This window comes from Passer montanus, unplaced genomic scaffold (assembly GCF_014805655.1).
Source record: "Passer montanus isolate IOZ18808 unplaced genomic scaffold, ASM1480565v1 scaffold76, whole genome shotgun sequence".
NCBI classification, from domain to species: domain Eukaryota; kingdom Metazoa; phylum Chordata; class Aves; order Passeriformes; family Passeridae; genus Passer; species Passer montanus.
Window position 1 is genome coordinate 2733479 of NW_024372813.1, and position 25414 is coordinate 2758892.

A 25414-nucleotide genomic window follows, 5' to 3' on the forward strand; every position below is an offset into this window, starting at 1 on the left:
AAGGTGTGTGGAGATGTGAGGAGGGTGGGAGGAGGAGGGATGGGGAGTGTGGGAGGAAGAGGCCTGCAGGGACATTTGGCTGTTGTAGGAAAGGGCAGCCTCAAAGGTTGCATCCTCACCTTTTAATAAAATGATGCAGAGACCTCTGCTCCCTCCCTTCTGCTGTTCCTGCGTGGCGTTTTGCCTTGTCCAACCTCCTTGTTTTCCCTTTGGCAGTGTGGAATTTGCCACAAAGCAATGGGAGATCTCCTGGATAAAATATTCATCCACCGGGACATTGTCCACTGTGACAAGTGCTACGAGAAGCTCTTCTAGGTGGGTTTCCAGGGCCCCTTTCTGAAAGCATTCCCAGGGGGATGGCTGGGTGAGAGCTCAGGGTTCACTGGTGAAGGGCATTTACCCCTCACATTTCCAGGGTGACCAGGCAGGGATCTCCCTGGGGTGTTCAGTGGCAAGTCTTGCTACAGCATTGGCTGGAAACTCACTTGTGCTGTCCCGGGGGTGTTGGTTGGAGCCAGAATCTTGGAGACAAACAGGCTGTGGTGGCTTCCCGGGGGTGACAGGCAGAGGCTGGCTTGAGTGATGACAGAAATGTCCCTCAGAGGTGCAGAGTCCCCACGGAAGGCAGTTAAAGGTTCCTCACTGTGTCCTGAGCTGACCCCCTGTGTGCAGGGAGTGCAGGTGCTTCGGGGCTGTGACACTCCCCTGCCAGGGACACTGCTCCTGGGAGGCAGGTGCAGCTACTCCTTTAGTAAACATCCTCTGAGCTGGAAACCTTCGGGTAGGGTTGTACATTCCAACAGGAGCGGGTTGGGCACGGTTTGATTTTGTCTGATTATCTGGAAGGAGCAGGAGGTGCCATGGCAGCGACCAGAGCTGCTGTGCTGGGGCTGGGAAACCTCGTGTGCTCCCGATGCCTCCCGGCACAGAGCAGGAGGAGGAGCAGGGAACGGGGCTCCTGCCCCGCTGCTCCCCGTACCTGGTAATGGGATGTGACTGGTGAGGTGCCCATCCCCGCACGCTCCCGGCTCCACCGACCTCCAAGGCCGCATTCCCGGCGGGATCAGCCCGTGCTCAGCCGCTCTTGGTGTGCTTGCAGGGCCCTGCGGAGCTGGGAATGCAGCCCGTGCCGGGCGGCACGCCTGGGAATGCCGCAGCTCCCGACTGGCTGAGATTGCAGAACTCCCGCTCCTGCTTCCCTCGAGTTCTTCTCCCTCTCGCTGCCCCGTGGCCGTGGTTGAGTTCAGCACCTGCTGGTTGATGCTGTCACCTGCACCAGACAAGGGTGATGGGAACGAGATAAGGCAGCCTCCTCCTCGAAGATAACATTTTCCAGAGGTGCTGAGCCCCCCAGCCTGGCTTTAGCTGCACGAAGATTCCACGTGCTCCCGGAGCTGGAGTCAGGCACAGCTCCTCGGATTTATCCCAGCTAATTGCCACGAGTCTCTCCTGATGGTATTTGTATTTCTTTCCCTTGTGCAGCCAGGCTCTGCGAGCTGGCACACACACACTGGGAGCCTTAAACACTAAATTTGGATTCTTGGGAGGGTTTGAATTTAGTCCTTAGTGAAAGCCTATTTCTGCGTCTTTCAACCCCAAATTCAGCCTAGAAATAGCTTCTGCCTGATTTCCATTTGCTTTCTCCAGGATTCCAGGAGCACTTGCAAACTATTCTAATTGTGTGTCAGCTTTAATTCCCCTTCCTGCCTCTTCCCTGAGGATGCTGCAGCAGCACTTGTGGCTGCTGCCTGCTTGGGGAGATAACAGTGTCCTTCCCCTGGGCTTTGGCTCCGGCTCCGAGGGCAGGTGTCCTGTGCCCGAGCAGGGGCATCTCGAGTCCCTCTGCTGACAAAGAGCTCTTCTCAGCTGAAATCCCACTTTCCCCCCTCAGCAGGGCTTTGCCAAGACCTCATTGCTGTAGGTTATTCACAGCCCAAATGCTCACTAACAGCATTGAACTTCCAGCAGATGCTGCACTCAGTAAAATCAGAATTGTGTCGTTTTAACCCTTATCTCAGAGCTGAGAGGCTGGGAATGCTGAATGCTGAAACCTTTCAAAAGTCAGGTGTCCAGACTAACTGCTTCCTCGTGGGAAGCATTAGGAATCATAGAACTATAGAATCCCAGAATGCTTTGGGCTGGAAGGAGTTAAAGTTCATCTATTTTAAGGTTCATGGGCAGGGACACCTTCCATGAGCCCAGATTGCTCCAAGCTCTGTCCAGACTGGCCTTGGACACTTCCAGGGATCCAGGGGCAGCCCCAGCTGCTCTGGGCAACCAGGCCTTCCCCATCCTCACAGCCAAGAATTGCTGAAAACCAGGCTTCTCCTAAAATCCTGTAATTACCTGGGGAAAAAGGAATGCTGATCCCCCACGTGAATTTTTGTTTGTTTGAGAGCAGCTGAGGGAGCTGGGAAAGGGGCTCAGCCTGAAGGAGGCTGAGAAGGGACCTTCTGGCTCTGCACAACTCCCTGACAGGAGGGGTTTTTCCCCCTTAAAGACATGATTCACCCAAAAGGAACCTGCAGCTATTATAAAAATGTTATGCTTTATAATTTGTATTGGTCTGAGCTTTGAAGAATTGCTGACCCCATGAATAAAAAACAAATGAATTATTCAAAGAGGTGAATCTTCCTGGTATTTGTGGAGAAGGGTCACCTGCACACAGATATTTTCCTGCATGATGGATGAGGTAATGCATTTTCTTTAACAAAAAGATCTTATTTCTCTTGGGATTCTGCTGCTTGTGGGGACCAATCTTGACCAGATTATTTCACGTGAAAGCAAATAAATAAAGGGTATGAAATGTGCTGGTGGTGACTGAGCAGAGGTGGAGGCAAACCCATCCTGGCACTGCAGCTCCCATGGTGGCACAGGCACCTCTGCTTTTGGAAATCCCATCTTCTGCACAGACCAAACCTCTCCAGAGCATCTGAAAATTAACAACAGAGTGACAAAATTAACACTAGCCCAGCTGCCACCAGGACAGACCTTGAGCAGTGTCAGTGCTGGACGTGGTGTTGAGGCCAACCGGTACAAAAACGAGATTCTGCTCCTAGCACGTGGCCTTGGTGACTGCCAAACATCAAATGCTTCTTATCAGGAGCTGCCAGAGGCTGTGTGTGGGTCCAACAGGCACATTTGGGAAGAAGATGTCAAAGAATGGTGCTAGTTTTATTGTTGCTCGATAAAACTGTCCTGAAGAGATGTTACATGCACCAAAGCTTTGGGAGATGCCAGCCAAGCTGTATTTTGTGCATTTTTGTGGATCACATGTACAGGGAGAGACCCTTTCCCCCTTCACTCATCCCTTCCCTACTCAGCCCTTTTCCCCTCATTTGCTCCTCTTCCTCTCTCCCTTTCCCCTCTTCCCTCACTTTCTTGCCTTTCTCCCTCCTTGCCTTTCCTCCCCCTCACTCTCATAGCCCCTCATTCACCCTTTCCCCCTCACTTACCCCCTTTCTGCCATCACTTACCCCATTCCCTCTCACTTCCTTTTCCCCCTTTTAAACCTTTTCCTCTCATTGATATCCACTCCCCCCATTCACCCCTCTTCCTCCTCACTCACCTCCTTTCCACCATCACTCCTTCATTTTCCCCTCATTCATCCCTTTTCCTCCTCTCACCCCTTTCCCCCTCACAAACCCGCTTTCGTCCCTCACCTGCTCCATTTCCCTATAATTCCTTCATTCCTCCCTCACCCATTCCATTCCCCTCTGAACTCCCCTCCTTCCCCCTCACTTGCCCCTTTCCCTTACTTACCCCTTTTCTGCCATCACTTACCCCTTTCCCCCCTTTTAACCCTTTTCCTGCCACTCCCCCTTTCCCCCTCATGAACCCCATTTCCCTCATCCATCCCCTTTCCCCCTCATGAATCCCCATTTCCCTCCCCTCATGAACCCCATTTCCCTCACCCATCCCTTTTCCTCCCCTCATGAATCCCCATTTCCCTCATCCATCCCTTTCCCTCCCCTCATGAACCCCATTTCCCTCACCCATCCCTTTTCCTCCCCTCATGAATCCCCATTTCCCTCATCCATCCCTTTCCCTCCCCTCATGAACCCCATTTCCCTCATCCATCCCCTTTCCCCCTCATGAATCCCCATTTCCCTCCCCTCATGAACCCCATTTCCCTCATCCATCCCTTTCCCCTCCCCTCATGAACCCTATTCCCTCATCCATCCCTTTCCCTCCCCTCATGAACCCTATTTCCCTCATCCATCCCCTTCCCTCCTCATGAATCCCCATTTCCCTCATCCATCCCTTTTCCTCCCCTCATGAACCCCATTTCCCTCATCCATCCCTTTTCCTCCTCTCATGAACCCCATTTCCCTCATCCACCCCTTTCCCCCCTCACTCCACTCACCTCCTTCCCATCATCGCTTCCCCCCTCACCCATCCCCTTTTCCCCCTTCTCACCGCCATTCCACCTCACTTCCTTCCACCCCCTTGCCCTCGCCCGCCCCTCGCTCCCGTGCCCCCTCACCGGGGCTGCCGCCGCCTCAGGCGGCCCCGCGCAGGCGCAGCGCCCCCATCCCCCGTTCCCCACACAGGGGCGGGGGCGGCGCCTCCCGCCGTTCGCGGGCCGGGCTGAGCCGCCGGAGAAAGGCGGCACCGGCACCGACCGGGCGGGCGCCCGCCCTCCGACCGACCGCCATCCGCCTGTCCGGCCCCCCCGGGGGGGGGGGGGCGCCCCCCCCCGCCGTTCGCGGGCCGGGCTGAGCCGCCGGAGAAAGGCGGCACCGGCACCGACCGGGCGGGCGCCCGCCCTCCGACCGACCGCCATCCGCCTGTCCGGCCGTCTGTCCATCCATCCACCCAGGTACCGTCCGAGGGGGAGGGGTGCCGGCCGCGCTCGGCTCTGCCTGGCTCGGTGCGGACCGGCCGCGCCCGTGCCCCCCGCGGGGGTCGCGTCCGCCGGTGCCGCGCAGCGCGCCCCCGTTACGGCCATGGGAGCGCTCCACAGACCCTCAGCCCATCCCTCGCCTCGCCCCCCGGCTCTCGGAGCTGCACGGGGCTGCCACAGCCCCCCGGCCTCTCGGAGCCCTCTCACAGCGCTCATGGCCATCGCAGCCCTCGCAGCCCCCTCACCAGAGCTTCCCCTCTAGCTCTTACCCACCACTGCCCCCCGGAACTCCCCCACGCAGTCCCGTGGCCATCAGAGCCCCCTCACAGCCTCCCCCTGGTTCTCAGAGCCCCCGAGAGCCTCCCCAGAGCGGCACCCCCATAAGCCCCATGGCCGTCATTGCCCCTAGGACGCCCCCAACCCCGTGGCAGCGCTCCGAGCCCTCCGAGCCCCCGGCCCTGGCAGCCCGGGGCGAGGGACCGTTACCCTGGGTGAGACACCCGGATGTCTGCTCGGAGAACTCCGAATTATTGTCTCCGACCCGCTCGCGGCTGCCGCCTTTTTGCCTTCTCCTAAACGTGTTTTATTTCTTCCCCCCGCTGCACAATGAAATTAACTTTCACAGGTTTGTGTCTCTTCCCCCGCGTGTCTTAGCTGGGGGATTTTTTGGGGTGGTTTTTAGACTTAGTGGTTGTGGGGAAAGACTGAACGCTTTTCAGCTGCTCTTCCCCCTCAACGTGTGTTTTCCTCACGTGAGTTTTTTTTTGCAGCTCCTCACCCTTGAAAGAGAACCGATTTTTTGGGTGACCCATCTCATTAATTCCCCTCCTTGAGCCACTGTTTTGCTTGGACAGTGGAACTCCTATAGCACTCCACTGGTGCCTCCTCAGAGTTGCTGAGCTTTGGGATATCTCTGGGAATCACACTGCTCCTTCCTCGGAGATCTCCTTGGAAATCACACGGTGCAGTTACCCGAGGGGATCCTGTGGGTTTGAGGAGTGGGAATCTATGTGAGGAGCTTTTTGAAGCTGGCACATGGGTGGGAATGGGATTGCTTGGTAACTCCACAGTAAATTTCCTTTCCCCAAGGTATTTTGCCTTCAGCAGTGCTGCTTACAGACACAGGTTTGGAATATGGGTGGAAGGTGTGCTCTGTTCCTCACAGCTCTTCCTAAGGGCTGTTAGTATTTTTTTATTAAATCAAGTGGAAGTTGAACATTTATATCTTGCAGATAGAGGACCAAAATAACAATTAAAAATCAGGTAAAAAATCCCCAACAAAAGAAAATGTATTTTTAAAGAAATGTACCCAGCTATTGCTGTTACAAGTGTCTAAATAATGGAGAGATGCTGAGGTACCTGTGGGGGTGTCTGTTTGTGACCTTGCTTTGTGTGACACTGAGTTTTTGTGCTTTCTTTTGCCCACTGACACTTAAAAACAAGTTACTTTTTCAGGCAGCAGAGGGAGGGGGAAGAACATCCACAGCCACAAGAAGTCAGGGTTTGAGTGCAGTTGTAACAAGTGCATAAATTTTTCAACTTTGAATTGGCTGTGTTGACTCGCTCCCTCTTCTCTCAGTCAGTTTGCCCTCCTTCTGCAAAATGGAGAGGGTTTCTGACTTTTAACCCATTTTACTGCTCTGTGGACTGCTAATGAAGGGATTTTCAGTATTAGGGGTTTTCAGCAAAGAGTCAGTTTGGAAATGAACGTGCCCAGTGAAACTGAGAACTCATGTAAATCAAGTGGAGGGGAAAAGCAGTGTTTGCTCATGTTGTAAAACTAATGTGAAATGCACTTTTACAGTTTTTTGACTTAGTGGAGTATGTAATCTTAAATTGGGATTTTTTTAAAATTTTTCCCTGTTTCCACCCCTCTCTTTTCAGTTTTAACAGGAAAATAAACCAGTAAAAATGTCACTTAATCTTATTTTCATGTACCACAGTAGCTGCAGTTCCTGTTGTTGCTTTGGCATAAGGTGGTACAGAAATCCTTCCAAGTTTTTTCTGCTTTTCCAGGATAAACCTGGTAATGAACAAAGGATGTTTTCACCATTTTCTTGCTGCTGTTGTTGTCTGACGTCAACACCTTGTTAATGATGTTTCCTGACTTTGCTCCATCAGTGCTTTTCTCAAGTATTTTGTTGGTAAACAGATGGAAACTAAACTATTGTGGGGATTAAATCAGCTTCCTTCTATTAAATTCATTGATTCAGAACAGGTGCAGTTCAAAAGAGGGATTTGTGGGCTTTGCAATGTTCAACCCTAATTTCAGTCATTCTTTTTGGGTTAAATTCAGACACCTTCCACCCCAGTGATTAGCTGATGCTTATAAAAGCCAGAATTGTCAGTGTTCATTTCCATTTGGCTAAAAGTGCTGTGGCTCTTTGCTGTGTTTGGTGCCCTGCAGTGGGAGCGGCGTCCTGGAGGATGGTGGTGCCCGGGAATGCCCCGCTGATCCAGCAGGAGCCGGCTCTGGAGCCAGCCCTGGGCAGGGACGCCCCCGGGCACTCGGCCATGGGCCCGGGCACGGAGCCCCCCGAGGACGTGGGCCCCGAGGTGCGCAAGCTGCGCGAGCTGGTGCGGAGGCTGGAGCTGGACAATCAGCACGCCAGGAGCAGGAGCAGCAGGACCCTGCTGGGGACAAATGTGCCTGGGCTGGACAACCACGAGCCCAGCCTCAACGGGATGGAGATCAACAACAGCATCAAGGCCATCGCCGAGCAGCAGGAGCTGCAGCTGATGGCAGATCTGCACAGCCAGCTGAGCAAGATGAGGCAGGAGGAAGGAGAGAACAACTTCAGAAGAGCCCTGGATGCCCCAGTGCAGTACAGCTGCAACAGTGCCCCTGAGGAGGTGTCTCCCAGTGGGGAGCAGAGCCACAGCAATGGCCAGTGTCCCTCACCTGTGCATACAAGTGACAGCTCCGAGCTCCTGGGCAGCCTGCTCATGGCAGGGATCCACACCCCAGCTGCAATCCATGAACAGAATCCCAGTGAAAAGGGTGCAGATCTGGAGGGGCTTCCGAGTCACACGGATCTGGATGAAGTCAAAGTGTTAGAACTGGAAAATGGCCCAGAGGAGGAGGATTGCTGGTAGGTACCCCCAGGCCTGGGGGATGTGCTGTGGTTAGGTGAGCAATTCCTTTAAAGCTATGAACTGATTTCTCTACAGGACTTGGGTTTTTAGCAGCAAGAATGCAGTTCTCATTAGTGACTGTTCTTGTTTTTATGTCCATTGTGCCAGACCATTATTTTTAAAAAATAAGTTTACCTGTAGGTGCTGTTTTTTCCCCCTTCTTCCAGCCACTGCTGCAGCTTCCTTTCCCTCTAAGTTTAGTTATATATAGCACATGCAGATGAATGAATAATGGAGCTTTTGAACCTTGTACACAACTGTCAAGTACCATATTTTAATAACAATTTTGTCAATGAGAATCCTAGACCATCTGTAATTTGTGCCTTTTGCTAGGACCTGAGGAGACAAACCATTCCCAGCTCCTGGAGGCTGTTTCTTTGCAGTTAAGCACCTCTTTTGTTCAGAGACATGAGCTGAACCAGATCAATGATGTAATCCTTAACTGACCCGACTCTCTGGGACTCTCCCCTCCACCACCAGCCTTGTTTAATACTCATTTTATAAATCAGTAGATTAACAAACTTTGGAAGGGCAAAGGAAATGTAAAGTTTAAGGCTGATTCCAGCTCCTGCAATAGCTGGGACTTGAGATTTTACCCGGAGTTGTTAATTTGTAAGACTTGGGAGGAAGAGCCTCAGGGCTCTGCAAATTGGGTTTCAAATTTGTGTAGCCAGATTAATCTGGCAGCAAGGATAGGGCTGCTGAACACAAACCAAACCTTCAGCTCCAAACATTCATTAGCTGTTAGAAGGGAAGGTAAAGTTTTTGTTAATGGAGTGGAGCTCAATGAGGTCACAGTATCAGCTCCAGCCTGAATTTGAGGTTACATTTAAAAGATGATTTTTTTTCTTTGCAAGTGTACTTTTAAAACCCAAATACTGGTTCTAACTTGATCACTGGAACCCTTCAATGTACCTAAACAGCATTTTGAGCAGATTTCTTATAACTATTTAAGGGAATACATTTGATGGGTTGCATATGGAAGACTAGCTTTATTTCCATGTTAATGGAAGCAGCCAGGTTTATATTCACATTTTTAGAGCCTGTGACAGGGGAGAGTCCTCAAATTCTGTTGAGTCTCAGAGGCTGAGATTTACCCAGGCAGGGGATGCTGCCCAGTGAAATCAGGAGAGATTCTGTGCTCAGGAGTTCTGTGCTTTGACCTTTCATTCAGTTGGTGGCTGGTGAGGCCCTTCTTTCCCAGGCACCCTTCACTCTGCACCTTGTAGGATCCTTGTGGGTTTGTTTGCTTTGTTTTCTTGCCAGATTTGGTTGGAACAGGGTAACCTGTGACAAAGAGGCCCCTGAGGAGCTGGATAAGGGTGGTGATCCAGGGCATTTGTGCAAGTGCTGTTTCCATAAATTATCTTTGATTGTGCTGCATCACTTCCATCTGTTCCCTTTTCCTCTTGTCAAACAAACCTGCTGAAACAGGAAGCTGCTTTTAGTGGTGGCTTCTTGTTCTGGAGCTTGCTCTGAAAGTGGGGAATGAATCCTGTGTACAATCAATAGTGCCTCTGCTCACTGCCAGATATCCCAAACTGTCTCCATAAACACGTCCCACATGCAGTCCCTGCAGGTGTTTGTGCTTTCCCACAGCAAGAACCAGTAAACTGCTTGGAGGGGAGGGAGGGTTTTCTTAAAACAAACGAAAAGAAAACCCAACAAATGACCTTAATTCTCTGGGAATTTAGGATCAGCTCTAACAAGGTGGCTTTGCTAATGGAGGGAATTTGGTGCTGCCTGGATTGAGCAAATCCAAAGGGACTAGCTGAGTGTGTTGTGTATTTGCAGTCCTTTTAAAAATATCGCACATCCTCCTTCCCTGGAAGGAGGATGGAGTGCTCAGAGTGCAGGTGGAGTCTCAGTCCCTTTTCTGGTTTGAAATGATTCTCTTTATTCAGCCGGAAGTTGCAGAAATTGCTGTGCAGCAGCTCTGAGGTTGTGTTTTGGAGCTGTGTTTGCAGGACTGAGCTGTGTGAAACCCGAGGCAGAGCCCACTCCCAGCTGCTGTAACTCTGCCCTGGCCTGCCTGGCCTCAGCTGCTCCCTCAGCTCCCTTTCTCAAATAGCTGCTCAAAATTGTAAATATCCTGGAGACCAATCCCATGGAGCTGGGCTCTGGCACTGAGGAGCTAGCTCTGTGATGCTCACCTTGGACTGGAGCACAGGGCAGCTCCTGAGCTGTTTTGGGAAGACTTTTAGCCAAATTCCCTCTTACCCAGGGAACAAACCAGATCTGCTGCTGGTAGCATTGCATTGGCTGTGTTCCCCAGTATTTGTCAATCTGGGGTTTTCCATGAAGTGAGGAGAAGAAGGAATCCCTGATACTCAGGTGAATCCCTGAGTTGCTGCTCTCATTCCCAAAAGTCTCTCTGGGCTGAAACTGGGTCATGCTGTCTTCTCCTCAGTGTTGTGTTGTGCCTGAATCCGTGCTCAGCACAGCAAGTGGGGAGCCCTTGAGTTGGTGTTTGCAGGGAGCAGGAGCGTGGTTTGCTCGCAGGAATGTCAGTGCAGGAGTTTCCTGGCTATGCCATTTCTCAGCTCTGTGTCCAGTCACCTTCTTCTGTATTCATGTTTAAGTCTTTAATTCAATGTACTGGAGGAAATCATTGCTGCTTGTACCATCAGAAATAGGGAGAGAAATTCTGGGGAAGTTCCACCAGGTGAGGATATGATGCTGCACAAGATCCAGGAATTCTGCCAGTGCAGCACCTTGTGCCTCCAGCCTGGGGGAGAGGGTTGCTTACAGAGTGTCTCTGTGTAATCCATTTATACCCTTCCCAGCTCTCTTGTAGCTTCCCTGGGATCTCTCCTGGTGACAGGGTGCTGCTGACAAGATCTACATGTTTTAAAAACAGCGATTTGCAAGGTCTTGTTCTCTCAAACTGGTCATTTTATCAGGTGTTTTTACCACTGTTGCATTAAATAATGCACAAGTGACTTCTGACCTTTCCTGACTGGTTTGAGCTGGGTGACATCTGCCCTGCTGGGGCAATCTCTGGGTGCAGGAGCTGCTTCAGAACCCAGCACAGCTCTGTGGGAGTGTCCCCAGCCCCTCCCTGCGTGGCAGAGCTGAAGGGCAGAGCCTGCCTGCTGGTGACATTGCGTGCAGAGCTGGGAGGGGGAGCTGCTTCTGGTGGCAGAGCCTGCCTTCCCCTGCCTCTGAGGCCGTGGGAAGTGCTCCAGGCTGTGGCTCCTCTTCCTCACACTTCTGTAAAATGAGGTCTGGGCAGGGAAATCCTCAGTGCCAGTGCCAGAGAGGTGGGGAGCAGGCTGGCCCTGCAGGAGTGCTGGGGTGTGTGTGAGTGTGAGCTGCACCCCAGCTGCCTTGTCATCACTGTATGGGCTGCTGCCTGGGGCAGGAGATTAATTTAACGTGAGCTTTAGAGCTGCTCTGACTTGGGGACTGATTTTTTGGTGTTTTGTTCAGCAGGATTAGTCCCTAAATAGACATGAGAAAGTGTCTTTGCAGTGCCATTTTTTCCTCTCTTTGCAATTTCTTAGGAATAAAGCTCAGACCTCTCCTTGGGCTAACAGCAGAATGTTTTTGTGTGGAGTGTTCTCCACAGAATTTTCCCCATTTTTTCCTTTTATGTTTGTGTCATTTCAGAACCTGGATAATATTGTTTCACTGTGGCTTTCTACTCCAGTCTTGTCTGTGTTAGGATCTCTGTTCAGCAGGAGTGTTTAGATTTGAGATTAGCACAGCATAAGCAGAGTACTAAATCTGAAAATCAGCTCTCTGAAGTCTGATATGCAAAGGAAAGGAAAATGAATGTATTACCTGTTTGAAATCCATGCTTTGGAGAGGCATTCAGCTGCCTTTTAGCACTTGAAGGAGGTGTATTTCATACACCTCAATTGTTCTGAACACTCTTAGCTATTTGAGGTCTCCTTATCCTTGCTTTGTTGTGTATAACTCAAAGGTCTGCAAATCAGTGCAGTGATTGCCATTTTTGGAGCTGCTGCAGACACTGGTGCCAAGTGCTTTGGAAGATGGATAATAACCCAAGCTCTGTCTTCAGAAATGGGCTTTGCTTTACGCTCAGTTTAATTTCCTAATGCACTGGTTCCAGAGCCTTCTGCAGCCTGAATTCTGCTCTTACAATTTATAAATTTCTGCTGCAGATACTCTGCATGAGCAGGATCTGAAATTCTCAGGCTTTCACTCTTAGAGCTTCTCTGATCAGGTTTTCAGTGTGAGGATGCTTTTTCTCAGTGCATTGTGCAAATTGAGAAAGTTGTTGTGTTTCCTGCATTCTTGGGCTTTGGGGTTTTTTTAAAGCAGGAATTTCAAAACCCAGCAATAGTGGCCATTAACTCCTGTAAATCCTTCTGTGACATTGATTCCATAAGGGAAATACTGTCTCTGGAATATTCCTTGGTTTTAGTGCTCTGGATTCTGTCAGGATAAAGTGCAGGGTGTATCACAAATTTATTTGTGAATGGCTACAACTTAATGGAAGAAAAAGCCTTGTGGCACTGGGTCCTTACCAGAGATGTTTGTCACAAAATACTCTGTTTTACTGGGTAAACACAAACATTAGTAAGCAGAAAGTAAAGATACTTTATTATTGAAAGGTTTCCTCTCAGAAGCTGAAGAAAATCTCATTTGTATTTAATAATTTATAAAACAAACCCCCAGTACATCAAACTGGGAATATCTGCCCAAATGTTTACTTTGTGCATTTTGTATGAGGCCATGTAAGTATCTAAATAACCGATTTTCATTTGCAATTTGACAAAAGAAAACATTCAGAGACACTTAGAGAGAACACCCCAACTGCTGAGCTGGAGGAACAAACTGCAGGGTAAGGCTTGGTCCTGAGCAGGGCTTTGTTCAGCTCTGCCTGACTCTGGGGTGGCTCCTGGGGTTCAGTTCACCTGGCAAATCAAACAGCCTGGAGGCTGAAAGTACCAGAAAGAAAAAAATCTGAGTGTTTTTAAAGCCAAGAATTTTTAGCTTTTCACACCCCCCTTTTTCCAAGGTTTTAGTTCCCTGGATGTGAGGTTGGGTTAAGTCAGCCTCTGGTGTGTGACACTGGTCACTGGACTTGGCTGAGCCTAGGAAAAGGTGACTTCTGCCTCTTAATATGTCCAGAGAAATATTTACTCTCACATTTTTGAGGGGCTGGTGCTTTTAGTTTAGTGCTGTGCCAGCTCCTTTGGAGGAGTCAGGGTGCTGAGCCCTTCCCAAAGCTCCTGCAGAAGGAAAATGGGAACCCTGGTGCTGTGAAATGAAACCAGAATTCCTTTTGTTTTGGTAAGTTGCCTGTCAGTGCTGTGAAGAATTGAGCTGCGTTCACTTAATTGGGTTTGGGGAAATTGTGAGAGCTTCTTTGCCAGTGGACTTGTCAGCAGAAGAAAATCAGAGTCCTCTGGCAGAGCCCAGAGGACTCCACAGCTTTGCTCCCTGTGGGAATGGCTCTGGGAAGCAAACAAGTGTTGCCATCCTCAGCTGGGCTGGAAACAGGGTGAGGAGCTGGGCAAAACAACTCATGGAGCAGGGCAGGGTTCTCTCCCTTCACCTGCAATACGTGCAGAGCAGCCTGACCTGCCCTGAGGAGGCTGTTGGCCTCTTTTTTGTGTGATGATTTTACTGCTCCTTTTGTGGTCTGAGCTGCACAGTAAATCCAGGGAGAGGGAGCACTTTGCTTCCTGGGTTTGATTGGATTTGAGTGCTTGTAATGCTCATTTATCCGTGCAGAAACGCAGCAAGATTGGCTGGGGGGTCTGCCCTGAGAGGTACCTTGGGAGAGTCAGGAATATTTGCATTCATTCCTCAGCATTTAGTTTGTCAATAACAAATTAGCTCTTGGATTTTTTTATTTGCATTTAGGTTTGTGCAAATCTTGGTGGGGAAGAGCTTCTGTGTGAGTTGTGACTAAAGAGGCTGAGTCTGTTCCCTGAAAAAGATGGCTCTGGCCAGAGGCAGGGCTGGAGTGGTGTGTCAGGAGGCAAAAAGTAGGGAATAATGTCCTTCTGCAGGTAACAAATCAGTATTTTGAGAGCTGTTGCATGCAGTGATGCTCTGTCTCATGGCCCCAAAAATGGCCAGGTCTGGGGAGTGTTGCTTTCTGCATTCCATGTTATCCCAGCCTGGTGCCAGGACAGGAGCCAGGGCAGTAGGTCAGGCAGACCTGTACAATATTTGAAATATCCCAGCTGTTTATGCTCTGTCTTGGACAGGTGTTGGTGTTACAGGCGGGACACCTGACAGCTGAGAGTCCCACAGTGTTTCTCTGTATTTCAAACCTAGGTTTTCAGGAATGAGTGGGATAATGACTGACATTCCTGCTGATTTACAGCAGTTTTGTTGTGGAAATCAGTGTTTTATGGGTTGGATCTGAGCTGGTTGTGAGAGAAAGAATAACTGGAGCAGAAAGGCTCTGTGTACCTTGCTTCAGGAGTGGCAAAAGTTGGGAGAGAGGAGGAGGCAACTGAAGCACAGGCAGACATCTCTTGAAATCTTAACTCCATCCCCACGGTTACTTGATGCTTAAATACTGGATTTTAGCCTGATGGAGGTGAAATCCTCTGGATACGTCAGTGAGGCCAGCTTTGGGAACACCACAAATGCTCAGGTGGTTTGCTGGTGACCAGGAGGGCTCTTGGTCACCTGGGAGCAGTTCCTGAGGTGAAGGAGCAGCAGGAGAGGGAGGTGCTGGTGGGAGAGCAGCAGTTGTGTGATTGTGTGCACGGGAGAGCTCCCGGCTGGCCCAGCAGCTCCTGGAGCTGCTGCTGGGGCTTTTCTGCTGCAGGGGGAGCAGCTGAAGGCTGTGCCAGCAGCTTATCAGAGCCTCAGGAGATGGGGAACCTGAGAGCCAAACCTGATGTCCACAAATCACAGAATCCCAGAAGGATTTGGGCTGGCTGGGACCTTGAAGAGCTTCAGGCTCCAGATCTAGTTCAAGGTCTCACTGCTCTCTGCACCAGGGTATTCTCCAAGTGATCTGCAAGAATTAAAAACAGTTTCACTTTTGGATGTGCAAAGGACTGATTTTTCTGTCCCCTTACAAGTTATGCATGTGTTGCTGAACAGCAAAAAACATTAGAAAATAGGGAACTGCTTTTTCTTTTAAAAATACAAATGTGGGATGTGTAAAGTACTTGAGTTGCTTTTATAGCAGAGGTTCTTCTAGCTTTGACCTTTCCTCAGAGGAATGTTCTCCTTTGGAAATCTGGTGAAGATGTTGATTTCCACCCAAACCCTTGTGAATAATCCAGGAGTTCAAGGTGATTAAATCTGTCTATCTATAAGGATAATCCTGGGTGTCCATGCAAAGCAATGAGGTGTCAGAGATGTGGCAGACACTTAGGCTGGAGGAGAATCTATCTGACATTGCAGGGAAGATAAAGCACAGCCACAGTTCCTGCCTGTCTGGGAATGTCTGAGTCCTCCAGTGAAGGGGTTTATCCCTGGAATCTGGGAATGCACCTTCGGCTGTCTCAGAGCTGCTGGGAGGACACAGCTGTGAGGACACATTCTGAGGGTTTTAAACAAAAACCAGAACTCCTGGAAGGAGATCACCTTGCAGCTTAATTTAGGAGCACCTCACACCCTCACTGCCTCTGAGGGCGTGGGGTTTGGAAGAGGGGAGTGGAGGGAGAGATAGGTGGGTATTCCAACAACTTCATTTCCAGCAGTGTTGCAGCAGCCTAGGATGGCACCTTGCATTGCAGAGCCTGTAGGTTTCTCTGTGAAGCTGTTGATTTTCCTGTTGTGGCAGTAAATTTTCTTTCTGAGTCATAATCCTGAATTTTTAATTTGGGTAACTGTTGGTTTCTGATGGCTACACTCTACCAAATGCCACTTTTGTATGCTTTGAATTAATGAGCATTTCTTCCTGTCTCCTTTGAATCCTTGCAAAGGCTCTATGTGTCTCCAAGGAAATCCATGGATGAGAAAACAGCCTCTCCTCTGAAGTGGTGCCGGCAGGTGCTGGATAACCCCAGCCCCGAGATTGAGGCTGCCTGCAGGACCCTCATCAACAGGCTGGACCAAGGTAGGGCAGCTGCAGCCTCTGCTGCTCTGGGCTCCCTTGCAAATCTCATTCGAAGCGAGAAAATCGAGCTTAGTGTTGTCAGGCTCTTGAGTTTTGAAGTTTTGTTAATATTTAAACATTTTTAAATGTAAGAAATGTGTAGAGGAAAAAATATGCTGTTGGGTAGTGGGGAGAGAACCGTGGCAAGCTGTTCTTGCAGCTTCTTTCTGGAGAAGAACTCCTGGTGCTGAGTGTTCCTAGTGGTGATGATTCCTCCTCTGGATATCCTGCTGGATATTCCTGCTGGATCTTCCCAGTTGCTTTTACTTGGGTAAAAAAATTGTCTGCTGCTCAAAGCTTACAACAATGAAATATTAAACTTGAAGAAATGGTGTCACTTGGAAACCAGTTTTTTCCTCCAGTTTATCATCCCCTAAAAGCACTTCCTGGTGGCTGTGGGCTGTGTTAATCCTGAGGGGAAATCCCTGATTTCATCTGCCTGAAGTGAAAACTTGGAATGTTGTGTGCAGTGGGGACATCTCTGATCACAGACAGTGTTCTGGGGCCTGGATTTGGGGCTTTGCTTTTCCACCTGGGCTTTCAGTGGTGGGAGATGCAGTTCACAGGACAAAAATGAATTTGTTCTGCTCCTGCCTCTGTCCTGCATCACCTGCAGTGCACCTGGTGCATATCCTGCCTGTGTCAGTCCAAATGGCCCCCAGGTTTGTGTAAAAGGGGCTGCACACTGAGCTCCTGACAGCCTGAGGGGCTGGAAAGGAGTCAGTCACTGTTTGCTACCTTCTGTGGATTCCCTCTCATGCAGCTCTCCTGGTCAGGACTGGCTGCAGCTGCAGGTTTATTGCAGACATGTGCTGCAGTCTCCTCTGTCCAGTTGGACTTGGGAACCTTCAGACACAAAAGGTGTGTGTGAAGTGACACTTCTGGGAGAATCTCTGTTTGGAAGCTCAGGGATATCCCCGAGCTCTGGACTCCAGCCCCAGCTGGGTCCCCACATTGGTGTCTGAGGGTTTGTCTCCATGGGAATGCAGGAATTCTGATTTCACTGTAACCAACAGTTTGAGCCCTGTGGTTTGGAGTCTGAGGTCACTGCTTTGGGGGTTGGTCTGGGTTGTTTTAGTTTTCATTCTAGCAGTGTTTGGCACTGCTTGAGATCTCAGGCTACTCTTGAGTTTAACCTTGGCATTCCTGATTGGAGATAATCGAATGGACTTTGAGAACAAACTTCATTTGCTTTCATAAACCATCTGTGCTTAGAAATTTGAAAGAAATCTATTTGATTACTTCTTTTCTCTCTGAAATGTATCAGACTTCAGTTGTACTTGGTCTGACCTGGTAATATTTGTGGGAGAAATAAAAAAAAGAGAACTTAATATGATGAATCTTCATTATATTAACTGGTATTCTCACAGTAGGGGGAACTGAGTTCTGTGGGCAGTTCAGCAGCCCCTTGAGTATCTCCAGACCATGGTGTGAGTAATTTTCTCAGTGTTGTAGCTGCTCATTTCCACCTCCAGTAAGGATGGGGGCACTTGGTTTTGCCACCTGCCTGATTTTGGTTCATTTATGAACATGTGAGTGTATGCGAGCTGAATGAGTTTAATTCAGAGTTGGGTTTTATTTATTTTATTTATTTTATTTTATTGGATTGGCATTGTTTCTGTGGTTTAACAGTGTCTTTGTTCCATCACAAAAATTCAGAATAACATACTTGTAACATAAAGTTCAGTGAGCTCTCTAAAATGAGGGGGTGTAGAGGAGGCAGCTACTGATGGAAATAGTCATCCATCCATCTCTGGAACTTTGTGAAGTGTTTGGCTTCTTCAAAGCCAAGCTTGACAGGAGTTACTCTTGGAGTTCTTCAGAAGGGACAAAAGCAGTTACAGGACACGAGTGGGGTCCCTGCAGCATGGCAGGGAGCACAAGTACCTCTGCTGCAGAATTTAATCCTGTTCTTGATCTTGCTCTCTGTTTCCAAAATAATTTGCTGACCTTTGTGGATTTTTTGTATTTTTCCTTCTAGCCAGTAGATGGAAAAACCTGTATTGCAGCCCCCTGGCATCTCCCAGCGCTCATAACCTGAATTCCGAGGCAGGCTCCTGTAGCAATGCACTAAACTCTCCTGGGCACCTCAAATCGACTAACAAAGCACTACTAACCTGTGGCAGCTCAGGTATGGCATGGCACTGCAGCACTGGGCTCTTTAAAATGCAAGGAGGGGCAGGGATTGGCACAGGGAAAAGTTCTCATGGCCACTTGTGGTGTTTTCCCCTTTCCATTTGCTCCCTTCCTCATCCAGGTTTCATTTGTGTGGGAGAAAACCTCCTTGCATTCTAAATGTCCTGTAGTTATTTCTTGGTTTGGGTTTCTCTACTTTCTCTCTCTCTCTCTATATATATATATATATTTATAAATTGTACTAATTTTAAGTGGCTTAAAATGGAAAACAGCTGTTGGGGCAAAAATATATTGCTCTTGAATAATGTTGTAGACTGTAGATGTGATCTTTAAAGAGTCACTTGGATTCAGTTTTCTGGGGAAGGTTTCTCTGGGGAATATTGATTAATGCAGGGAACAAAAAGCTGCCAAAGTCTCCAGGGTAAAGCCTTCAATTGCCTGAGTGGGCAGCTAAGACAAAATACCAAAAGTTTTCCTTCAGCCTTAATTGTGTGTGGAGAAGATTCCCTACCTTAGAGGCAGCTCAGCCACGACTCTTGTTACAGCCTGATAATGAAGCTCCTCCAAAATGCTGTGGCCTGCAGCCTCCCTGTGCCTGAGGAGTCAGGAACACCCTTCCAGGAGCTCCATTTGTTATCCTTGGTGCAGCTCCCAGCACAAAGGCTTTGCCTCTTGGCTCTGTTATCAAAGAATTCGTCCTTATTTGTTTGTTTTGTGTGGAAATTGCTAAACTCTACTTTGCATGTTTTAAAACACAAAGCATGTTTAACAGTCTCTGCCTCCAAACTTGATGTTAAGTGAACTTTTTTCGCCTCTGCAAAAAGAAGAAGGGTTGCCTGTGGCTGTTTTCACAGGTGCAGGTTTGTTTTTGAGGTCTGATTTTCTGCTATAAATAGAAATTAACACTTATCTCTGTTTTGCAAGCAAAAGGATGCACGTAGGACTGAGGATTTTTGCCAGCTGAGCTCTGCAGGGAAACATCTCTAAGGCAATTTCTTGTTTTTCATATGAGGTTGGGGGGCAGTCCAGGTGTCTGAGCATCTTTTCACCCAGAAACAGCTTCTGATGGGTAAAAGCAAAGTGTCTTTGGCTTCTGCAAATGTGCTGGGTGGAGGGGCAGGGCCAGGACAGGCTCTGTCCCTTCAGAGCATGATGACTTCACTTCATCTCAGGTGCTTCTTCCCTGTGCCTTGTGCAGGTGCTAAGACGAGTTACAAGTTTCCTGTCAACCTAACTGACTCAAATTTTATTTTATTTCCAAGAAAAAAAGCAGCTTTTCTACGCTTCAAATGGAAAATGTTTAACAGTGACTTCCCTTGAAAACCAAACCAACCCCTTTGACAAAGCCCAGATGTGGTTTCTATTTGAAAACCATCATCAGCTTTACTGATGGAAGAAGGAGCAGTTTTTTCCCCTCCTTGGCTATTTTTAACTAGACCTTCAATTCAAAGTGCAACAGCCAAACTAAACAAAGTTGGATTGGGAGTTTTGCCTTTTAGAAAGCTGGTCTCAAGGTCCAGCTGGATTTTTAATCAGTGTTGAAGGTGCTGTTAATTGCAGCAGGAAACCTGTGCTTGTTCATTCCACCACATCCTACAGGTGCAAGCCCTGCTCAGGATGGATTTATTTCAACTCTTTCAGTCTTTTCCTGACACCAGGAGGAAAGAAATGGGATTTTATAGTGGAATATCTTGACTTGGAGAGTGTATTTGTGTAGCATACACCCAGATGCACCATTAAGGTGCAGCCACACTTGTGTCACTGTATTATTTCAGCATCCTCAAGCTCAGAGTTTTCCTGCCATGTTCTGAGAAGATTTGAAGGCAGGGCACCTCCTGAATACTCAACAATGATGTTAAAATAAACCATTTGCCAGCAAAGCTGAGCAGCCCTTTCCAGCTGTGATCAAATCCAGCCAGGCAGGAAAAAGCAGCAGGTTCCCAACATGATTTCTTCAGCCAGCTTGGAAGAGAACTAACTGCTGGCATGGACAACACAGGTGTGAAGTTCAGGTGTAAAATGAATTTCTTACATGGGGACTGACCAAGCTGCTTCCTGCCAGTCAGCCTCACATTCCTTGTTTGAAAAGCAGCTGAAAACTGCAGATTAAAAACTGAGTGTTGGAAATTCTAAATTCTTGTTTCTCACAGCTGCACCTGAAGCTCCCAGCTGCACTGCTGAATTCCTGGGATAGATCCCTGCTGCTTCTGGTGGGCTTGTGAGTGTCTGACTGGGCTTGTGTCCCTCTCCCCCAGGGTACCTGAGCATGCACTCGGCCCTGAGCTCGCAGTCCTCGGTGGACAGCGAGCTGAGCACCTCGGACGACTCCATCTCCATGGGCTACAAACTGCAGGACCTCACTGATGTCCAGGTCATGGCACGGCTGCAGGAAGAGAGTGAGTTTTGTTTGTTTGTTTTGGGTGGTTGGGGTTTTTTGGGGGATTTTTTTGGGTTTGGTTTCGGTTTGCTTTTTAATTTGCTTGTATATTGTCAGGCAGGAAAACTTAAATAAAGGCATAAGCTGGAGAGAAGCTGTAAATAAGCCAGTGCCACCCAGGCAGGTGTGTTTTCATGGGAGGCAGACTTGAAATCTTTGTTTCCACCTTTGAAATGCTGGTGGGTGCAGAATGAATTAAACTAAAAGCTTTAACCTCTAAATGAGACTCCCATACCTGTAAATTAGACTCCTGTATCTACTTAACCTGCTGGAGCTTGATGGCAATGTCCACAATCTCAGGAGGGATTAGGGAGCACTGCAGGTCCCCTGAATGTTAATTGTGCTGTAATTAACCAGTGCTGATGCAGGTGACGCTGTTCCCGCTGATGGAGTCCGGGGAGGACAGGTGTTAACCTGGCTCTCCTTCCAGTGTAAACAAATCACAGCCAAAGCATGCCTTTGGAGCTGGGGCTGTGTTGTTGGATGTCGTGCTGCCCGTGTCCCCCGTGTCCCCAGGCCTGCGGCAGGACTGCGCCTCCAGCTCGGCCTCCGTGTCCCGCCGCAGCTCCAGCGCCTCCCTGCACTCGCTGCGCCGCGGCACCTACAGCGACCAGGAGTTCGACACCTACAGCCTGGAGGACGAGGACGACTGCGACTGCTCGCTGTCCCTGCGCAGCGCCCACCGCTACTCGCCGTCCCCGCTGAGCTCCCCGCGCTGCCAGTCGCCCTCGTCGGGCGCGGAGCTGGGCAGGGCTGCGGGCTCGCGGCTGCGCGCCCCGCGCAGGGCCGTGCAGAGCCCCATGCAGGAGCGCCTCAAGTATGCCAACAGCGAAGGTGAGGGCCGGCTCAGCCAGGGAAGGGGCTGTGGCACACACGGATCCCCCTGCAGGGCTGGGGCCTGGAGTGCTGCTGGGCAGGGAGGGAGCTGTGAGGTGCCCAGGGGTGAAGGCCAAGGGACACGGGCTGGATCCAGAGGATGGCCACAGGACCAGGGCAGGGATTGTCCCCTCTGCTGGGCACACCTCGAGTGCTGTGTCCAGTTCTGAGCCCCTCACTCCAAAAAGGATGTTGAGGGGCTGGAGTGTGGCCAGAGAAGGGAGTGGGGCTGGAGCACCAGGAATGGCTGAGGGAGCTGCAGTTATTCAGTCTGGACAAGAGCAGGCTTGGAGGAGACCTTACTGCTGTCTACAACTGCTGACAGGAGAGTGTAGCTAGATGGAGATTGGTCTCTTCTGCTGTGGCCCAAGTGAAAGGACAAGAGGTAACGCCTCAAGTTGCACCAGGGGAGGTCCAGGTTAGGTGTTAGAAACAATTGTTTCCCTACAGAAGTGGTCAGGCCTTGGAATGAGTTGCCCCGGGAGATGGTGGAGTCACTATCTCTGGATGTGGCACTTGGGGGTGTGGCTTAGGGATGATCCTGGTGCTGCTGGGTTGATGGGATGAAGGTCTCTTCCAACCTCCTTATCCTGTGATCTCAAAATCACTGCTGTTTACTGGAAGCTGAGCTGGGTACAGGCTGCTCTGCTTTCAAGTGCATGGGTTTCTCCAGAGAGCCTTAGAGCAGCAGCCGGGGGCTGAGGCTGTGTTTGCTTTCAGAGGAGCTGAGGCACAGCATGCCCAACCTGGCCCGCAGCAGCCTGCGCGCGCTCGAGGCCGTGCGGAGCAGCCGCAGCCTGGAGTCCGACCTGCAGGTGCCCAGCAGCCGCATCCCCAGGACTCAGCAGCGGTCAGCAGGTCGGTGCCACACCTCCCACAGGCCTCCGTCCCCTCCTCTCCTTAGGCAGCCCTCAGAGGTGCTCTTGTGTCCCTGCAGGTCTGACTCCCAGCAAGCTCAGGTATTCCTCGGGGGCCGCGCAGTCCCCGCTCACGGGGCGCCAGCCCGGGAAGGTGGCCCCGGGAGCCAACTCCCTGCTGCCCGGCAGGCAGGTGGGGAAGCCCTGCAGCTACACGGCTCCCGTCCCCCCCGTCCGCAAGCCACAGCTCCACACGGGCTCGCCCAGCAGCAGTTGCACTTCCAGAAGCACCACCATGGTCACTGTGGCCAAAGGCTCTGCCCTGAAGGCACGGCCGGGCGTGGCAGGGGTGGCCGTGCCCAAGGGAAAGGCAACGCCCCCGTCCAGGAGGTGAGTGGGGCTTCAGACCCCTTTGGCATTGTAGTAACCATGCCATGCTTCGTGGGTGAAAGCAGAGCGTGGGGAGTGGTGTCCTGACACTTCAGAGTTTTTGTTCTTGTTGCTGTTTTTTTAACAGCTGTTATGCTACAATTCATTATTGAGGGAAATTAAATTGATTCAGAGTTATTATGCTATGACTGATAGCAGACTAATAAGTGACCAGTACTTGTTGATCTTTAATGTCCCACTGGAGCCTTACATTGAAATCTTTAAAAACATGAAAAAAGGGATTTTTAATCTCCTAATTTATATCAGTACTCTACATACCTGATTATTTTTTGTGTATTCAGTTATATTTATATGGAAAAATATTTCTCTTGGACTCAGTCACGGGCTAAATTGGAACCTTACATTGAAATCTTTAAAAGCATGAAAAAAGAGAATTGTTAATCTCTTAATTTATATCAGTACTCAATATACCTGATTATTTTTCATGTGTTCAGTTATATTTATATGGAAAAATATTTCTCTTGGACTCAGTCACGGGCTAAAATCACAACAGTTAATTTGGCAGATACCAGTGTTTAAGCATCCAGTAACAGGCACTGAATTTCTTAAAGTGCTTCAAGCTGGTGTTTGCTGATGCTCAGGGTATGCCAGCAGCACTTCACCCATGGCAGGGAGATACTGGTAACCCAAACCCCAAACCTGTGTCCACCACAGGGCTTTTCCTGGAGCCATCCCTGACATGTTGTTTTGTCCCCCGCAGGTTCCTCCAGGCAGCACAGACCCCCCAGGCCCCTGAGGATGACTCCTGGAAGGATGGGTGCTACTGACAGCCCAGAACCCCTCCGTGGAGCAGATCCCAGCTGGCTGGGCATGACCTCACTGGGAAAGGCCCTGAGCCCCTGTCCCTGCAGACTGCTGTACATATCCCTCATTCTGTGCTCTCCACACCACCCACCTCCCTCTGCTCTGCCAGGAGCCAGGGCTGGGGCAGACAGCTCCCACCCTGCACTGAACCCTGAGTCTTCCCAGGAAGACTGAAAAGCCTTATTTCACCCACACCCCAGCTGCAGCCCTGGGGAAGGTGTGTCACCAGCCCCTCCCAGGGATGCTGCAGAGCTGGGGGTGTCCTCTCAGTGCCAGAAGCAGCTCTGAGCTGGTGCTGTGGCAGAGCTCGTGGAGAGTAGAAATAGTGACATAGGTGTTAGATTTGAGACTTTGAACCTGATGTACTCTAATATTTGTCTGGAATTCAACTCGGTTTGGTTTGTTGGTTTGGTTTTGTTTTTTTTTACTTCTGTATAGAATGTATTTCTGCTACTTTTTATTGTTTGGTCTAGAGCTGCAGCAGGTTTTTATAACTGTAGAACACTGAGCTGTTGTATCCAGCTGTCAGCACAGGTCATGAGGAGCAGTACACAATATTTGTGTGGGGTGTGAACAGGCAGGGACAGGGATGCCAGTTAAAAACTGCTGGGCACCAGCACCTTACCTCAGCTGAGCAAGCTCAACACCACTTAAGAGTAAATTTTTAAAAATCCCCTTCCCTTACAGCTTTGTCTTGAAGTGTTGGAGATCTCAGCTGGTTCCCAACTGCCCTAACTTTTGTAGAAGTTTTCTACTGTCTCTTAAGGATTTTGTTCCAGTGTCCTTTTCCTCAGCAAGTGCTGGATGCTACAAATACAGTCTTAGTCCAGGAAATATGCACTGATAGCAATGTTCTCCCTGCCATCAATGTGACTTTGATAGTGTAGTTTAATAAAATGTTATGGTGCTGAAATAGATCTGCTTTATTCCTTTAGTGAGTTTTGTGCCACGAATGAGGCTTCTTCTGACAGAAAAGAGCTCTGCAAGGATAAACAGGGCTTCAATAAAGTCTGCTAGGATGCAAGCAGTGAGATTTACCTTCAGGTCCTCAGAGATCAGAAGGACAAGGCACTCAGTGTGTGCCATTTCTGAAACATCCCCATGTGGCCTGAGCAGAACCGAAGGCAGGAAGCAGCACAAGGGAAGTTCCTGCACCACAGGAACTTGTGATCCAGGAAGAGGAAGAGACAGTTGTGCCCACAGTGCTGTGAGGGGCCCAGGAGTGTTCCTGTGCCAGGCCAGGGCTGGCACCAGCAGCCCTCACAGGGCAGAGAAGGGGCCCAGGAGGCTCAGCTGGAGCTGCTGGTCTGTCCCTGGTTGGCACTCCCACCCTGATGAAGCTCCATGGGTGCCAGCACTGCCCTGCTGAGGCTCTCCCCTCATCCAGAACATTCTGTTCTGAGACTTCTCCCTGCTGGCACAGCTGGACCCAGCTCACACTGATCTTCCCAGGGCACAGAAAGGTGAAGGAGCAGCAACATCTGTCTGATTTCTGTGTTACTGGAGGGTTCTCCTGTTGCCTTTTCTGTGCCCTGTGTTGCAAAGGGGATTTTCCAGGCACTGCCTTTCTCCATCCACCTGAATTAAGCACTGCTGCTCTTCCATGGACATGTAACAGGTGAAGAACAGAAACTTCCTGAAAGCATCAGATACCAACTAGTTGAAGGCTGCATCCCAGTTCAAGCCTCTCAGGCAGGTGGGATTGTTTCCATGTTTTCCAGCCTGGCTGGCTGTGGAGATGCAGACCTGGATGCAGTTCCAGGCTGAGCAGAGCAGCAGGAAGGTGCTGAGGTTGGATTTTGTTTGGATTCTCAGGTTTCCAGTAC

General features: G+C 49.8%; 2 protein-coding genes across 15 annotated transcripts in view; both read left to right on the forward strand.

The window, feature by feature from the left end:
- ZNF185 (zinc finger protein 185 with LIM domain) overlaps positions 1 to 3177 on the forward strand; it is a 30178-nt gene extending 27001 nt beyond the window's left edge. For all 12 annotated transcript variants that reach the window (XM_039731315.1, XM_039731320.1, XM_039731316.1 and 9 more), the window contains 2 exons: positions 217 to 315; positions 1100 to 3177. In XM_039731315.1, coding sequence (XP_039587249.1) covers positions 217 to 315 — 99 coding nt within the window. In that variant the 3' untranslated portion in view covers positions 1100 to 3177. The remainder of the gene's footprint in view (positions 1 to 216; positions 316 to 1099) is intronic.
- A 1508-nt stretch (positions 3178 to 4685) lies between these two features.
- On the forward strand, positions 4686 to 24505 carry LOC120512640 (SLAIN motif-containing protein-like). 3 transcript variants are annotated; one of them, XM_039731190.1, is made up of 9 exons: positions 4686 to 4822; positions 7254 to 7938; positions 15856 to 15989; positions 18010 to 18159; positions 20420 to 20560; positions 21118 to 21435; positions 22198 to 22335; positions 22415 to 22724; positions 23485 to 24505. In XM_039731190.1, the coding sequence occupies exons 2-9, from the start codon at positions 7274 to 7276 to the stop codon at positions 23549 to 23551; spliced, it is 1923 nt and encodes a 640-aa protein (XP_039587124.1). In that variant the 5' UTR covers positions 4686 to 4822; positions 7254 to 7273; the 3' UTR covers positions 23552 to 24505. The 3 variants fall into 3 exon arrangements, with proteins under 3 accessions (XP_039587124.1, XP_039587126.1, XP_039587125.1); XM_039731191.1 differs by lacking the exon at positions 4686 to 4822 and adding an exon at positions 5627 to 5649; XM_039731192.1 differs by lacking the exon at positions 18010 to 18159.
- The last annotated feature ends 909 nt before the right edge of the window (positions 24506 to 25414 follow it).

Bases quoted from the DNA above. Each gene is read 5' to 3' on its own strand.
- LOC120512640 (XM_039731190.1), top strand. From the start codon at position 7,274: ATGGTGGTGCCCGGGAATGCCCCGCTGATCCAGCAGGAGCCGGCTCTG. The intron at 20,561-21,117 runs GTGAGTTTTGTT...CCGTGTCCCCAG, and splicing joins GGCACGGCTGCAGGAAGAGA to GCCTGCGGCAGGACTGCGCC. The intron at 22,725-23,484 runs GTGAGTGGGGCT...TGTCCCCCGCAG, and splicing joins GCAACGCCCCCGTCCAGGAG to GTTCCTCCAGGCAGCACAGA.